This window comes from Prionailurus bengalensis, chromosome D1, assembly GCF_016509475.1.
Source record: "Prionailurus bengalensis isolate Pbe53 chromosome D1, Fcat_Pben_1.1_paternal_pri, whole genome shotgun sequence".
Taxonomy (NCBI): Eukaryota; Metazoa; Chordata; class Mammalia; order Carnivora; family Felidae; genus Prionailurus; species Prionailurus bengalensis.
Window position 1 is genome coordinate 70480723 of NC_057346.1, and position 17840 is coordinate 70498562.

General features: G+C 35.7%; 1 protein-coding gene across 4 annotated transcripts in view; it reads left to right on the forward strand.

Moving 5' to 3' along the window:
* Nucleotides 1–17571, forward strand: part of FAR1 (fatty acyl-CoA reductase 1) — an 80008-nt gene extending 62437 nt beyond the window's left edge. For all 4 annotated transcript variants that reach the window (XM_043580719.1, XM_043580721.1, XM_043580720.1 and 1 more), the window contains 3 exons: nucleotides 4250–4379; nucleotides 10934–11061; nucleotides 13804–17571. In XM_043580719.1, coding sequence (XP_043436654.1) covers nucleotides 4250–4379; nucleotides 10934–11061; nucleotides 13804–13966 — 421 coding nt within the window. In that variant the 3' untranslated portion in view covers nucleotides 13967–17571. The remainder of the gene's footprint in view (nucleotides 1–4249; nucleotides 4380–10933; nucleotides 11062–13803) is intronic.
* Nucleotides 17572–17840: the final 269 nt, after the last annotated feature.

The window sequence follows — 17840 nt, forward strand, 5'->3', positions numbered from 1 at the left end:
TTTAAGATTTGGAGTGAGTTTTTGTTTATCTGAAAGGTTCTGTGAGGTACTATTTTAGATCTTTCTGAGATCTTAAAGAGTCTTACATCTACTTTCTGGATTTGATCTATGCTCAGAAGCCTTTTTATTTTTCTTTTTTTTGAGAGTGAGTGCAAGCAGGGGAGGGGCAGAGAGAGAATCCCAAGCACGCTCTGCACTGACAGTGCAGGGCCTAATGCAGGGCTCAAACTCATAAACAGTGAAATCGTGACCTGAGCCGAAATCAAGAGTCGGAGGCTTAACTGACTGACCTACCCAGGCGCCCCTCGGAAGCTCTTTCTTAACTGAATCCTGGCTGACATTTTACATTCCTTCCCAGATTCTACTCAGTTCATTTTTTTAAATGATCATCTTTGTTCTTTTTGAGGAAACCTTCTCGGCTAGATCAAGTTTATTAGGTACGGTTTTTATTTTTCATGTTACCACAAGTGACACTTTCGTTCTTCTAACTTCCAAGAATATTTTCCTCACTTTCCTTTAAGCCCTCACCAGCATCTTCCTTTAAGCTCTTTGAAGTTCCCACCAACATTCTTTTCTTGGTCCTTCCAGGTTTCATTAGTGGTCTCCTCAAGGGCCTTCGGATTCTGTTACGACTTGATCCTAAAGCCAGTACTGCATGTTTTAGATGTTTATTATAGTAGCCCCTCATTCCCAGTACTGATTGTATTGATACTTTCCTGGTACTCATATCTATTCTGTTACCTGTGCTGCATGACAAATCTCCTCAAACTTCGAATCTTTTTTTTTTTTTTCATTTGAAGTATAATTGACATCAGACTTAGTGTCTTAAAACAACAATCATTTTATTTATCTCATGATTTCTGTGGGTCAGAAATTCTAGAAGGCTTTAGTAGGTGGTTCTAGCTCAGGGTCTTTCAAGAGATAGAGGCTGGCTCAGGTACACTGTGGGAGTAGTAAAGAAAAGGGATTGTTCAGAGCAGCTAGAGTGGCTGGGCATCTTTCTCACATCATGTGGTTTCAGAGCCTTTCTGTGCGGTCTTTCCATATGCACTAATTTGGACTTCCTACAACACAGCACCCTTAGAGGGAGTTGAATGGTATATATGGCAACTGAGGTCCTCAAGCATGAGTATTCCAGCAAACAAGGCAGAAAGCTCTCTAACTTTTTCTTACCTACTCTTGGAGGTTACATAGTGTCATTTCTACCTCACTCTGTTGGTTATACGTTACCTTTACCTCTTGATGGAGCGATAGTCAAGGTGATACTGTAGGTGAGCGTGTAGGATAGGAGGTAATATAATCACCTTTGGAAGTTAAAGTCTGCTCCAAATAGAAAACATCAAGTGAAGAATCTTCTTAACTGAGGTTTGTCCCGTGCAAGACTAATTATCAAAGCAGGAATGATCCTTGACCTCTAGGAGCTTATAGTCTAAAAGTAACAAGAGCCAGCAAGGTTTTTTATTTAGGCAATTTTATAAATGTTAAGTACAAAGTCTTATAATTCATATTATGTAATTTGTTCAGATATTTACTGAGCAAGGTAGTGGGCTTTATATCTTATATTGGGGCCTTAATATAGTGCCTCCTTCTTTATTACAGTAATGTTATTCATGTCATTCGTGGTGTCTACTTGTTTACATTATTCTGCATGTCAGCTAGATAAAAATCTAACTTACATATATATCTTAACATAATTATAAAAAGTACAAATCAAACATGCATCTTAAGGCTTCCTGGTTAATAGTCATTGGGGAGTAGGATGCATGACATTATTGCAAATAGAAGCAGTATAAATTATTCACTGTAGCTCTTGAAATGCAGTAGATATTTCATCACTCTTAGAAATGATATTAAAAAAATGGTTCCAAAGCCTTATTTTTTTGGTTATTTATCTTAACTCTGTCTAGCTTAACCTCATTGAGTCTGATATTTTTCATCTTTGTGATTCTTTTTTTAATTTTTTTAATGTTTATTTATTTTTGAGAGAGAGAGAGAGAGAGAGAGAGAGAGAGAGCGAGCATGAGTGGGGAGGGGCAGAGAGAGAGGCAGACACAGAATCTGAAGCAGGCTCCAGGCTCAGAACTGTCAGCACAGAGCCTGATGCGGGGCTCAAAAACTCGTGAACCATGAGATCATGACCTGAGCTGAAGTCGGATGCTCAACCGACTGAGGTACCCAGGCGCTCCACATCTTTGTGATTCTTAATAGAGGGCAGTATCTCCATCAAGGAACATTTGAAAATATTTGGAGACGTTTTTTGTTACTATACCTAGGGGAGGGATGCTACTGGTATCTAATGGGTAGAGGCCATTAGATGCTGAACAGGACAGCCCCCCACGAAGAATTATTTGGCCCAAGATGTGTGTAATGGTGAAGTTGAGAAATCCTGGACTAGATGACCATGAAGAGCTAGCCCTACCCTAAAGGATTGTGACTATTTTTTGCAGGTTGCCATAATAAAGAATACATACTCAGAACATACATGGCAATGTAGTCCCAGGCATCTATCTGCTCATAGGGCATTTTAACCAAAGAGTGACTGTGCAAGGTTTCAAGTTTCTTTTTATCCCCATAGTATTCAATCCAGTACTTTTATTGCTTGATAAATATTCTGTGAACTTTACACATATATGGCCTTTCAGATTTCCTTCTCCCTCTCCCAATTTTTTATCATAATTATGTTTTGAATGGCTGAATGGTTGCAGGGTAATTTGTCACTTGAGTGAAACTGAAGATAAGACTAGGTGAGAATTGTCATGACAAGAAATTAGGAAGAAAAACTTGTTAATAAGATGTATGTTGGAAAATGATGTTAAGTTAATATGTGTATGTGTGTTATTCAAGTATACTACACTGGTTGTAATGGTAGATATTGATTTAATTACAGATCTGTTACATCTTTTTGTTTTGTTTTGTTTTTTAGGGAAAAAAGAAAAGGTCTAATCTTTTCTAAAAGCAGCATGTCTTGTTTTTTCCCCCGCCATGTGCTTTCTATCTGTCTGAGCTATCCCTGTCCAAATACAACCTTCAATGCCCAATAATTCTTTTTGTGTTTGATGGAGGTTTTATTTTGGAATTCTTTTCTTGCATGAACCAGTTTTTCTCTGCATAGTCCATGTTGTCTCAATTTCTCTTAGTATTCTGGATTCAGGGTTTCTTTCTAAATGTATTGAATATGTCATCAGAATTGCTTAGCTAATGTTGCTGTTTTGACTTTCCCCCCATTTCTGGTGGTCTAATTTTCTCCCACTTTCTCCATTTCTAAAACCCCTAATTTTGGGACTTTCTAAACTATGTAAATGCTAATCCTTATTGTGGGAATATAAACAATTCTTTTATTTTTCCACAAATTATTTTTCTGTCTATCAGAGGTCAGGAATTTTTGGTGTGTGTTTTGTTTCAAAAAGTTCTTTCTTCCCTTTTCCTACTTACCATAGGTAATTATTACTGTATAGATGTTACTGCTCTGGTTAGTGTTGTGATATCAATGACTTACAGTGAGCCATGATCTATAAAATGACAGATTTAAAGATTAAGGTCCCTCATCCTTTTTAAAAAGGAACAAGCAAGAAATATCAAACAAAAATATTTCTGTAAGGATGAATAATGGGGGATTTGGGGAGGTAAGTGAATATCTTGAATATCTATTTCAGAAAGTTTTCAGCATCAGTCATTGATTTCACAGCACATTCAGACAATCAAGAGTGATACCTGTCTGTGTTAAAGAGAAAATTACTCTAAAAATGTATGTAGAGGGAGATGATTAAATGGCAAACGAATATTTCTGTATACTTTGCCTCCATGATGCTGAAGAGTGGAGATCACAGTATAACTCCTTATGTTATAAATTCACAGGAAATCTTAGTAATTTTAGCCAAACTAAAATGTGATTTAAGGAACAAAGAACAAGGGAATACTAATTGAATCCATTTATTTGCTTAGGATTATAGAAGAAAATTTGACCTTAAAGCATTGTATTTCCTATGAAAATTTTATATATCAATAGAACTCTGTTTAGGCAGTATTAAATTCATTTGCTGCTGCTTAAAATTTTTTTTTCATTTTGGATTTATAAAATGTTCTTCCAAGATGCAGAAATATTCTCTGGTGGTTTGGTCACTTACTGAATGAATTACAGAATTATAATTTTATTGCTACTATCTCAATATAGAAACTGCACCTTGGGTGGTGATGAGATTTTTCCTAATCTATGCGAATTATGAATCTGTCAATTTTTCTCATAATACAGGATGATGAAAACAATAACTCGTCTTCACAAAGCTATGGTGTTTCTTGAATATTTCACAAGTAATTCTTGGGTTTGGAATACTGACAATGTCAATATGTTGATGAATCAACTAAACCCTGAAGATAAAAAGGCAAGTATTTTCTGTTTTATTTTAGAAAACATAGCATATTAATTGGACAGCCATTAGCAACCTGAGAAATAATTGGATATTTTCCAGTCATTAATGCAAAAAGAAAGACATTTGACCTATTTATGTGTGTTTCATTAAAGCTTCAATCATAATTGTTGGTGGTAAAATAAAATTGCTTTATCTTAGAATTTATAACGTAAGTACTTGAGAGTGGCAGAGATGTTTTCAAAGTATGATTGAAATGTTGGTTCTTTTTTTTCCCTTTAGTGAGATTCAAAGAGAAACTAGAATTCTTTATGCATTTTTCCTTCAGTTTGTTTTCTTTCAATTTTGAGAAAAAAACCTTCCCTCTGAAATTGTTTTACCTCATATATTCTTTAATTTCTTATCATTCTACATTTCGCCCTCTGTTCGTTTGAAACTTAAACTCTTTGTGTGTGTTCTTTTTGAGGTTACCTAAGGTATTTTAACATACATATCTAACAAAGTCTAAATTAAGCAATTTCTATAGCCTCTTTTTAATGATATTTAGGACCTTAAAATGTTTAAAGTGTGATTACCACCCCACTAATTTACATAGTTATACATTACTTTAGTTCTCTATTGAAACCCTGTAATTAGATATGACTTTGTTTAGTTGTATTTAGATTTAACTAAATATTTACCAGTAGCTTTGCTATTCGATCTTCTCTTTAGGACCCTTTTCTTTCAGTTTGAAATGTATCCAGAATCCCAGAATATGATTTAGTAGGCGGTCTGTTAGTAGTGAGCTCTCAGTTTGTGATTGCCTGGCATGTCTTTATTTCACTGTTTCTGTACCATGATTTCAGTACATGAAGGATAACTTTCTTTTTATGTTCCTTTAATATTTCACTTATGTTGTTGCTGTTGAAAAATCAGTCTAATTTGCTGCTGCATTACAGGTGCTTTCTTATTCCTGTCTGTTTTTCAGAGTTTTTCTTTGGTGTCCTGCAGTTTCACTGTGAATGTGTCTAGGTATAATTTTTCAAAATGTATCCTGTTTCATAAGTGGGCTTCCCGGATCTGAAGTTTGAAGTGTGTTAGCAGTTCAGGACAATACTTAGCTATTGTTTCTTCAAATATGGCCTCTTTGGGGTGCCTGGGTAGCTCAGCCAGTTAAACATCCAACTCTTGATTTCAGCTCAGGTGATCAACTCACGGTTCCTGAGTTCGAGCCCCGCATGGAGTTCTGTGCTGTCAGAGAAGAGTCCGCTTGGGTTCTCTCCTTCTCTCTCTGTTCCTTGCCTGCTCACGCATGCATGATCTCTTTCTCTCTCTCTCTCAAAAATAAATAAACTTAAAATATATATATATATATACCTCTTCACCATTCTCTTGTGAAATTTTAATATATTTCACATCATTCTTTCCTCTTTTAAGTTTTAGCTCATATTTTATCTCTTTGTTTCTGGCTGAAAAGCTAATGGTTAATAAAAGGTCTGTGGCAGTCTTTCAGCCCTGTCTCCGCCACCCAGTTGAATAAGGGGGTTCAGTTATTTTCATGTTTAGAAATTCAACTTGTTTTTCAGATCTTACAGATGTTCCTTTCTTTCTCTTTTTTATTTTTTGATTTTTATTTTAGAGCAAGCGGGGGAGAGGGGCAGAATCTTTTTTTTTTTTTTTTAAATTAAAAAAAAATGTTTATTTTAGAGGGAGAGCTCATGTAAGCCGGGGAGGGGTAGAAAGAGGGGGACAGACAGCAGATCTGAAGTGGGCTCTGTGCTGACAGCAGAAAGCCTGATGTAGGGCTCAAATTCGTGAACCATGAGATCATGACCAGAGCTGAAGTTGGATGCTTTACCAACTGAGCAACCTAGGTGCCAGAGAGAGAGAGAGAGAGAGAGAGAGAGAAAATCCCAAGCAGGCTCCACACTCAGTACAGAGCCTGATGCAGGGCTTGATCCCACAACCCTGGAATCATGACCTGAGCCAAAATCAAGAGTCGGACACTCAACTGACTGAGCCACCCAGACATCCCTCTTACAGACATTTCTTGAAACATGGTAAACATAATTGTTTTAAATTCTGTGTCTGATAATTCAAACTTCTAAAGGCTGTGGTAACACCTGATCAGTGGTAACACCTGATCAGTGGTAACACCTGATCGTCTGTTGTTTATGCTGGGTCTCACTCATGGCACCTTGTTTTTTTTCTTAACTGTATATTCATATTCCTTGAGGATTTCTGGAAATTTTTTGAAGCATATGTTGAAATTGCACTTTTCCAATAAGGATTCGCCTTTGCTTCTGCCAGTAGCCCAGTGAGTGATTATTAGCATTAACTAGCCAGGTAGCATTAATAGGTCAGGACCACTTTAAGATATCTGATTAAGTTTTTAGCCTAACTCAAGTGAATGTGGGCCTTAAATAGGCTGGTTCATGCTTCTAGTTTCTCAAAGGAGATTTCTTTTTCATCTTCCCAGGGGCAGTTTCCTTTCTCTTTCCACGTCTTTCTTTAAAAATTTTAGTACTTTGGGGCACCTGGCTGGCTTAGTCGGTTAAATGTCTGACTTCAGCTCAGGTCATGATCTCTCATCTCATGAGTTCAGGCCCCACGTCGGGCTCTGGGCTGACAGCTCAGAGCTTGGAGCCTGCTTTGGATTCTGTGTTTCCGTCTCTCTCTGCTCTGTCTGTCTCTCTCAAAAATAAACATTAAAAAATTTTAATGTTTTATTTAATATATCCAAAATAATATATAATTTAAACAGAAATTTAAAAATCACTGAAAATTTAAACAACTGTTTGTATGATATTATACTTTCAATTTTTTTATACTGAGCTTTTGAAACCCTGTGTGCATTTTATACTCCACAGCAAATCTCAGTTCAGACCAATCACTTTCAAAGTTCCCAGACATGCATGTGGCTTGTGGCTACCATATTAGATAGTGCAGATTGAGTACATGTTACTGGTCGTGCGTGATAAAGGCATTGAGTGTGCACTTTTTTTTTGCCCACTTCTGTGTGTGGTGGGTTTACTTCTTTTTTTCACCCTTGCTCTCAGGATACAGCTTTGGGAATTTTTATCTTTTTGCAGCAATATTCTGTAAGACACCTTAACTGATGGGGCCATAGGCTTTATAGCCAATCTTCATCCTTGCCTGCAGCATCAGAACAGAAGGTCCCAGTTACCAGGGTTCTGCAGAGAATCCCAGGTTAAAAGATTTGTGGCTTCTACTGATTCCTTATGTTCTCCCTTCCCATCTTCCTTGTCCCCATCCCAGTGCACAACACATACTGCCCAGTGGATTATTAGAAAGTGACCATCCAGGTGAAGAAATAGAATATTTTTGTCCCCAGAAGATCCCCTGATGCCCCCTCCCAATAACTACCTTCCAAAAGTAACAACTATCTTGAATTCTGACATTAAATAGCATACCCATTTTTGACTTTATACAAATGGTATCATACAGTATTTTTTCATTTCTTTTGTTGATACCATATTTGGGTTATTTCCAGTTTTTGGCTGTTGGGAATAATTCTTCTTTGAGCCATGTGCACACATTTATATAGGATATATATCTAGAAATAGGATAGCTCAGTCAAAGGGTATTTGTATGTTCAATGTAGTTGATAATGCTAAACAGTTTTCCAAAGTAGTTGTACTGATTGACATTTTGTGTGGCAGTGTACAAGAGTTCCTGTTAATATGCATCCTCCCAACAGTTGGGCCTTTTCATTTTAATTTTTAATTTTAGACACTTTGGTGGGTATATGGTGGTATCTCAATGTGATGTTAACGTGCATTTCATATTACATAAAAAGTTTGTGTAGAAATGGCAAAAAACGTCAGTCCTACTGAAAATGGGCTAGAGATGAACATTTACAGAGAAGTAAATGCAAATGATTAACCATTGGAAAAGATACTCAACCTCACTCATAAAAATGGAGATGCCAACTGAAATTAGACTGAGATATTTACTCCTTAACAGTTTGCAAAAATGCAAAACTTGACAGCCTACCTTTCTGGTAAGGCGTTGGCCAGTGGGAGTTCCTATATACATTGTTGGTAGAAATGTATCTTTCTCTGTCCTTGTATTTCCAACTTTCTGTATCCTTAACTATCAGATATTCCTCTTATAAGCAGCATATAGTTTTACTGTATTTTACTTTTTTCAGTTTGACAATTTTGGACCCTTATTTGGAGGATTTAATCCATAATTTAATTTTTGATAACAGATTTAAATCTAACGCTTAGTGCATTCTATTTGTCTTACTTAAGTTTTTGTTTGTTTTCTTTGAGGTTATTTTTTACAGTTTTGTATTTTCCCCATCTGTATCAGTTACATAAAATATACTCTTTTTCAGTTGTACTACTAGGTTTCTCTAAAGATTACAGCATCCTTCCTCACTTCCTCAAAGACTAATACAATATTGGTACTTCGGGGCGCCTGGGTGGCGCAGTCGGTTAAGCGTCCGACTTCAGCCAGGTCACGATCTCGCGGTCCGGGAGTTCGAGCCCCGCGTCGGGCTCTGGGCTGATGGCTCGGAGCCTGGAGCCTGTTTCCGATTCTGTGTCTCCCTCTCTCTCTGCCCCTCCCCGGTTCATGCTCTGTCTCTCTCTGTCCCAAAAATAAATAAACGTTGAAAAAAAAAAAAATTAAAAAAAAACAATATTGGTACTTCTTTTTTTTTTGGAGAATGCAAGGCCTAATACTTTTCTGCTGTTGTTACATATTTTAATTCTGTATATGTGTTCTCTGCCTCACCACCATTATTCTTAATTGCACTCTACTAAGTATTCACATAGATTTACCAGCATAATTGGCCTTTTGTGGCTCTTCATTTCTTCTTCCGTCTCCAGACTTCAATCCAGAATCCTATTCATTTGGCTTAAAGAATACCCTCTGGTGTGCTTCTTCCTCTAGTGTGAGTCATCTGCTGATATCACATTGTCTCAGTTTTTATTCTTCTGCAAACATCGTTATTTTTCAAAGATGTTTATACTGTATAGAACTGTGTGTTAGCAGTTTTCTCTGAGCACTGGAAGACATCTTCTCATAGTCTCTTGGCTTCTATTGTTTCTTTTGAGAAGTCAAGTGTCAGTTTAATAGTTGTCCCTTCGGAGGTAACCCATAACATCTTTTTCTGATGTCTTCAAAATTTTCATCTTTGACTTTCAACAGTTTTATTCTTGATATGCTCAGGTACTTGCATGTGTATGGTGTATGTGTGTTTTGAATCTGTGGCTTAATGTATCATCATTTTGGAAATAAAAATTCCCAGCTGTTGTCTTCTCAGATGGTGCCTCTGTTCCATTCTTTTTCACTCTTCCTGTGGGAGTCCAGTTAACATAGTCTCATAATCTCTCCCATCTTAAATCGAGCCTCCATTTATTTTTTTTTTAATTTTTTTTTTAACGTTTATTTATTTTTGAGACAGAGAGAGACAGAGCATGAACAGGGGAGGGGCAGAGAGAGAGGGAGACACAGAATCAGAAACAGGCTCCAGGCTCTGAGCTGTCAGCACAGAGCCCGACGCGGGGCTCAAACTCTCGGACCGTGAGATCATGACCTGAGCCGAAGTCGGATGCTTAACCGACCAAGCCACCCAGGCGCCCCGAATCGAGCCTCCATTTAGTGCAGTGTTACTTTAGTGATTTATTTATGGTAGTTGTTTTTGGTCTGCAACTTGATATTTTCAGATAAGTGATGATAAATAGTGAATAATCTGTTTCTCACTCTAAAAAATAATCAGATCGTGTATGGAGAAGAACTGAGCAGTGCATAGCCTTCTTGTTTTGTCACAAAATAACATTTTTGTAAAGCTTTATTTTCTAGATTCATCTATCCTTTTCATCAGATGGGCTCCTTACTGTTACCTAAACTCCTAAGCTAGCTTTCATAAATCTTTTTTTCTCTTGATGTCATTACTGTTCTATAGGAAAGGTAATACATGTGGTTTGCAGGATGTTCAGGAAGAAATACTGGAAATATATTAATATGTGTGTAAAGTGGTGAGGAACACATAGATTATTTGGACAATGGGATTTGATTTTTTTTAGTGTAAAAAGAAGGTTGCTTTTTCCTTACACTTCATATATACTTCTCTTTGAATGTTGACATGAGCTTTCAGATTATCTCCTGAAATGTTTCTGTGTTTCATGGGAGGTATAAAATAGGGATTAAGAACTTCTTTGTGAACAGCAGTAAGATTTTAAAAGTTAATACTATAAACATTTTGTAATCTTTTTTTTTTTTTTTTTTAATTTTTTTTTTCAACGTTTATTTATTTTTGGGACAGAGAGAGACAGAGCATGAACGGGGGAGGGGCAGAGAGAGAGGGAGACACAGAATCGGAAACAGGCTCCAGGCTCTGAGCCATCAGCCCAGAGCCTGACGCGGGGCTCGAACTCACGGACCGCGAGATCATGACCTGGCTGAAGTCGGACGCTTAACCGACTGCGCCACCCAGGCGCCCCTAAACATTTTGTAATCTTGTCATGTGGAATTAGCCTTTAAAAAAAGTATGAATTTTTGACCAGTTGTGAAAAAGTTATTCAAGAGAAAAACTGATAGTTGTTTTGTTTCTATAGACCTTTAATATTGATGTACGGCAGTTACATTGGGCAGAATATATAGAGAACTACTGCATGGGAACTAAGAAATATGTATTGAATGAAGAAATGTCTGGCCTCCCTGCAGCTAGAAAACATCTGAACAAGTAAGTTTTTTACATGGGCTTGATTGCATCGTGTCTTCCTTATGAATTATCACACAGTTTTTAATTTTATTTTATTTATTTTTTGGTGAGCTGGTATATTGCTAGTGTAATATTTTATTTAGGAAAAGTGCTTACATTAGCACTGGAACTATGGTAGTATTTAGCCTAAGGTTGTTCAAACTTACTGTCTTTATCCTGTTCCTTAGCACTAAGTTCAGGTGGAATTTAGTTTTGAAAATCACTATTTTCCTTTGTATTTCCTTCCTTTGTATTGCTACTGAAGAAGTAAAGATATTAGGAGAAAATAAAAATGTATTTTAAACTAGAGGTAGTTATTTGAAGTGTTGTGTTTTTTCTTCTGTTTTTTTCCCTTTGTCAAATACATCTTTGGAAGAGGAAAAGCGATATAATAATACATCATTCAGCATAGAATTTTTCCTTTGTTTTTAAAACAAGAGTTATAATTATTCCCTTAGTCTCATTATAAAAGTAATATATACTGATTGTTTAAAAAAACTCAAAACACAGGAAAAAATCACTGTTACCCATAATTCAAAGATGTAGTTAATTTCAATAGTAACCTCTTTTATTTGTAGTGTTTTTATAATACAGTCTTTATAACAGCTTTCAAGACTTTCACATTATTCCTCTTGGTCTTCTGACTTTATGAGGCTTTGCAGGGCAGCTAGTTAAATAGTTGAGGAAATGGAGGTTTAGGGAAGTTGTGTTGGCAGGTCATATGCGTTAGGCAGCAGAGCAAACTAGAATACTGATTTTTGACTCCTAATTCAAAGCTCTTTTATTTTTGAGAGAAAGAGACATGCAGAGTGTGATTGGGGGAGGGGCAGAGAGAGAGAGGGAGACATAGAATCCAAAGCAGGCTCCAGGTTCCGAGCTGTCATCAGAGAACCCAATGCAGCAACTTGAACTCACAGACTGGCGAGATCATGACCTGAGCCCAGGTCAGACGCTTAACTGACTGAGTCACCCAGGTGCCCCATGAGCTCTTTTGTCTATACCATCATTTGTATATTATAGTCCTATCTTGGATTGCCTATTGAAGGTAATGGAATTTATGTAACATTGTTATGTACCTGAACATTTGTATTCCTTTCTAACGCCATTGAAAATATAAAAAATGTTTTGAAATATGAGTACAGTAACATTAATGTTACTCTTTGAGACTGGGAGGGCCCTTTTATATGGACTCATGCCATGCTTCTTTCATAGATGAGAATTTGTCCAGTTGGCCTTTGATAATGTGACTGTCAGCTGTAAGTGAAGGAGTGAATTTGCATGTCTGACAGCTTAGAAGTACCTAAAGATGTTTAAAAATATCTGTAGGATGATGTATATAATGCCCAAACCTTTTTAGATTAGATGGGAAGCTCCAGAAGGGGCATGTCTGTTTTACCTACAGTATACCTAGTCCTGGTCATACAGAAAGATGCTCAGTAATACTTGTTGAATGAATAAATTTGTGTCCCAAATTTTTTTGTTATAAAAAATCTTTGTTTCATTCATGGTTAATAGAGGTAAGGTGTTGTTTGATGGACTGCATGGTCAGGTTTGTTTGACTTTTGCAGACTTTCTAATTTAAGGGCTTCTAGTTAATTTTAAATAAGTTTCACATTAGTAATGGATTTGAACTCTTTTTTTCTTTGGTCTAAATATCAAAGTTTATTGAAATAAAATATAACCTATCATAAAAAATACTAATATCACTGGTTACAGTTTTAAGTATATTAACAAAAAATCCGACATTTTAATCCTAGAATGACACTATCTATACTTGTGGTACAATAACAAACATGAAGTTAAATATGGAATAATGAAGAATTCTATCAGAATATTTTACACTTTCCCATCTATGTTCAGTATGCCTTTTTTAAGGAATATCCTCTGAAAGTGAAACTTTTGGAATATGTTTAAAGACATAGTTTTTAGGGGTGCTTGGGTGGCTCAGTCGGTTAAGCATCTGACTTCAGCTCAGGCCACGATCTTGCGGTCTGTGAGTTCGAGCCCCGCGTTGGGCTCTGGGCTGATGGCTCAGAGCCTGGAGCCTGCTTCCGATTCTGTGTCTCCCTCGCTCTCTGCCCCTCCCCTGTTCATGCTCTGTCTCTCTCTGTCTCAAAAATAAATAAACGTTAAAAAAAATTTTTTTTTAAAAAAGACATAGTTTTTAGAATTAAATAGTTTTAACATAATTATCATTTAAAATAATAACTTTCTTTCATAGAAATTCAGTTCAGTTCTAAGCTGGGTGGATGATTTTAGGTGTCATCATTTGAAAAAAGTATTTCAATGCTGTTTTGTATCAATCTCTAGGGTTGCTATTATTTTCAGACTGGAATTAAAGCTGGTCATAAAGCAAAATGGATGAATTGTTCCACAAGTAGAAAGGGCATTAAGGTAGTAAAGAAAAAGAGAAAAGAATAGGTGCTCATACACAATCTGTATATTTAAACTCTTTGAGAACTCTTTTTCAATTGGCCAATCTTGGCCTAGCACAAAGAGATCTATATGTCATAGCAGCTTCCCGAACCAAATAGTTGGACAGTAGAGTGGAGGAAGAAAACTTGTTTCTTCTTGCTGCATTTCAAAATGACTTGCTCTGCAGTCATTATACCGTAATGGATTTGAGCTTTGATGAGATCAGCAACTGGGCATTGATTATCTGCCATCCAACAATATTTTATTCTAGAAAACATTGTCTGATATGTCTCTTGATTTGCTTTCCAGGTTGAGGAACATACGGTATGGTTTCAATACTATCCTTGTGATCCTGATTTGGCGCATTTTTATTGCAAGATCACAAATGGCAAGAAACATCTGGTACTTTGTGGTTAGTCTGTGTTACAAGTTTCTGTCATACTTCCGGGCATCCAGCACTATGAGATACTGAAGACGAGAATTTAGCATTAGAACATCTATGCATATGGTGGTCTAAATGCACAAAATGTAAAATGTACTTAAGTCATCTCACCTTTTGTCAAGACATTAAACCATCTTAGATCAGAGTGTGGAGTACAGTATGGTACATTTTATGTAACATTTTAATGTTTATGCTTACAAAATCTAGTGAACACACTGTGGTTATGCCAGCTCAAATCTACAATAGCCACCAAAACCATGACTTAACATTTTGATCCCTGGGGACAAGGGGTGGGGTGAGGGTAGGAATGGGGAAATAGGAACACTGACCAGTATAACTGTGCAATTCTGGAACATATTGATTAAAATATGCCTTAACATATAGTGAGTTTCTAATTCTAATATATAGTGCAGTGGAAAGCATTTATTTGGACAGGAATACATAGCTAAGTTGGTAGATATTTAATTCTTCGGTGTTTGGTTTTTTTCATCAGTTGAAGTGGGTTTTAGTTTTGTTAAAATTATAGCCATACTATTTTTACATCATTTCGTAAGTTATTAAGTGGTCTCCAACGTGAAAGACATGTTCTCATTTTCCTTTCTCTGATTAGTGGTCTGATGCACATCATTTTTTTGTAAGCAATCAGTTGCTTCCATTATCAGAAGGCTATATGTTATTCTAAAGACCCTACTGGATCTAATGAGTTTGAGAATCCATATCACCATATGCTATGTATTTTTTGAAGGAAAATGAGAACGAATTCAATAAGACTATTAGTGTCAAAAAGAAGACGAAGACAGTTTTCTTCTCCACATTATGACCAAATAAAAATCAGTCCTGTGAAATTGTGTTCATGTTTTGAAGCTGGAGGATTTCTTGAGACTGGCAAAGAAGGGTGCAGGTGGGGAGGGATTCACCATATTGTGCTCTCTTCCCTGTGTACATTATATTAATAGGACTTTTAAGGCTTATACAGTCTTTCCAGTGAAAACTGATAATGCTTTATTATGGAAGAATATATTTGCAGATAGTCCTAACATTAAGAAAATGTTCTCACATGTGTGTAAACACATACTAACTTTTGACCTTGAGAGCTGAATTCCTTCAAGAAAAATAAAATAGTGCATAAAATAACGTGTATAAAATTAAATAAAGGACTTTATTTACATACCACCTAAAGTAGCAAACTGTTGAATGAGATATCATTTATTTTTTCTGCATGTAGTTTTAAAGAGATGCATTATAGAAACAAGTAATAGCAAGAAAATTAATGTGTATTTTAATGATACATTATTATTCCCTTTAAACCTTTAAACCTTAATAGTAGTAAACTGTCCTTACTGTTTTAACATACGTTTGGTTTAACAGATTGATCAGCATAACGTGTTCGAATTTAGCTGATCAAGTTGTACTATATTTAAATCAACAGTATATCTTGAATGTGTTTAATGAGGTCAGTTCACAATACAAAAAGTTACATAGAACTTTACATCTTACTTTCTCTGTCAATTTAAATGCAAGAAGTTTATTTTGTTATTGTGAAAACCTAAATGTAAAGGAAACCACCTTCTTCCATGCAGGTGTGTAATCTTGAGAAGGAAAAATGCTTCCATGGTGAAGCCAGATTTTCTGTAGTAAAACTTTTAAACATTATTTTAAAAGAAATATGTATGTATGTATGTATGTATGTATGTGTGTGTGTATATATATATATATATATATATATATATATATATTCATATTCTTTGAAACGATACTAAGTCTCTGGTCTAGGACCATACCTTGTGTAAGGTGTGAGAGACCAGGACAGTGTCTAAAAATGGAATAAATGATGATGCCTTTAATTTAAAGTGGCCCATAATTAACTCTAGATGCTCTATACATTGAGTACTCCATCTCTCCAAATACATTTCCGTAATGGGTTGAAAACATGCTAACATTTGTATGATGTTTGTGCTCTGCCAGATATACTTAGGATCAGATGAAGTGTCTTTGTATCTTGCAAAAGAATCAGGTACAACTTTGACAGGCATGTGAAGTACAGAGGGGGGTATGTCTTCTGAACCATGGCATTGTTCTTGTAATCCAGTGTAGGGAAATGCTAGCTAGGCGGGTGCTGAGGCCACTGCATTAATTTTGTGTGTTTAGAATTCTGCTGTCAGAAGAAACTCATGAATGAATTAATATATCATTGTAGAACTTAGTTCTGAAGTTAGTGTGAAGAATACATAGGTTGTTAATCCCCACCAACTAGACTTAAGCTTAACTCAAAGATTTTGGAAATCATTTTTGTTGATGTCATTTGTCAGACAGAGTTTTAGTTTTGTTTGATTATATTTTCACACGAGCTCCATTTTTAACATGATAGCCTAATAAATTTGACATTTCATTTAATTCATTTGATAAAAAGCTGTATTGTAAAACATTTGGGCTTTTTCCCTCTCTTCACTCTTGATTCTTATAATTCTGTGTGTTTGTCAATTGTGACATCATTTGTGGCTATATTTAAATTTGACTTGGCAACATTAATATGTTTTAAAGGTCAACAAAGAAGCATGGCAATGTGTTCTTTGACTTAAGAATGGTATAAACATGGTATAAAAATGGTAATAAAGATTGGAAGTAGGGAGGAAAATAATCTTATTTCTCCCCTTTTTTTGTGTGTGTCTATAGGAACTGGTTCAGGGTTTTTTTTGCTTTTTGTTTTAAATGTAAATTGATAATCTTTTATAAGAAGTAAATAGAAGCATTATTGGGTGCCTTTGTTTGTAAACCAAAAAGTAATAAATGAATCCCTATATTTCCATTATAGTATTTATTGTATTTTTACGATAATTATCCTGAAAATTACCTGTGAGATGACGTGGTTAGAATTCCAGGAAGCAGGCCTCACGTATGCTACTTACCTTTTTTTAGGTGCACTTATTACCTCTTGTATCTTAATGTTATTTAATTCTGAGTTTTTTACAAGCATTTTAGGGGAAGCATATGGACAGGATGAATGCCTTTCATTAAAGTATTATTTTCATGTATTTGTCTGGAATGAGGTAGTTTTTACCAGGAGACTGTCAATGTCTCATTGCGCTCCAGCCACTCTCCTCCACGTTGAATGATACCGTTTTAATTTATGGGTACATTTGTAGTAATTTATCTGTTGAGGGAGGATGAGGGATCACTCACTGGTAATAGAGACTAACCGTAAAAAAGAAGGTGTTGGGCTGGGTTCGGGTGAGTGTAAATGGCCTTTTTTCAGGCCACCTCCAAGCCCTGACTTGAAACCATTAGCACTGATTTGCTCTACTCTGAGAAAAACTCTCTAACCATTTGCATGAGAAACTAGAGACAGGAAGGTATGCTGCATAACTTGATAGAGAAATGAGTTCATTAAACTTATAGTCTCTGTGATAAAAGAAATATGAAATATTTTCTTATTGAATAATTAATGTTTTTATCTTAAAGCATTTTCTAGTCATAGAATGAATTTATCTTTTTTTTTTTATGGTGGTATGTTCTTCTATTTCTGTTACTCTTAAGATTCCTAAGCAAATCATCTTTGTCAATTGAGCATAGTTGTGTCTAATTGTTAAATAATTCCTTGATTTTTCTTTATTAAAGACAAGTTTGTGTAACATTAAGTTTGACGTGCTCCTTTTGCAAGTTGATGGCTATAAAATACATTTACGTAGAAAAACACAAAGTGAGAAGTACGAATTTAATATCTTTACTGTAGGCCTGAAATGAAAGGAATAAGGCTATAATTGTTTTTCTTTCTTTCTTTTCTTTCTTTCTTTCTTTCTTTCTTTCTTTCTTTCTTTCTTTCTTTCTTGTCACAGATCACAGACACTGCCTTTAATTTTATACAAGAAGAAAAGAGGCACTGGAGATTTTTCTGAATTCATTAAAA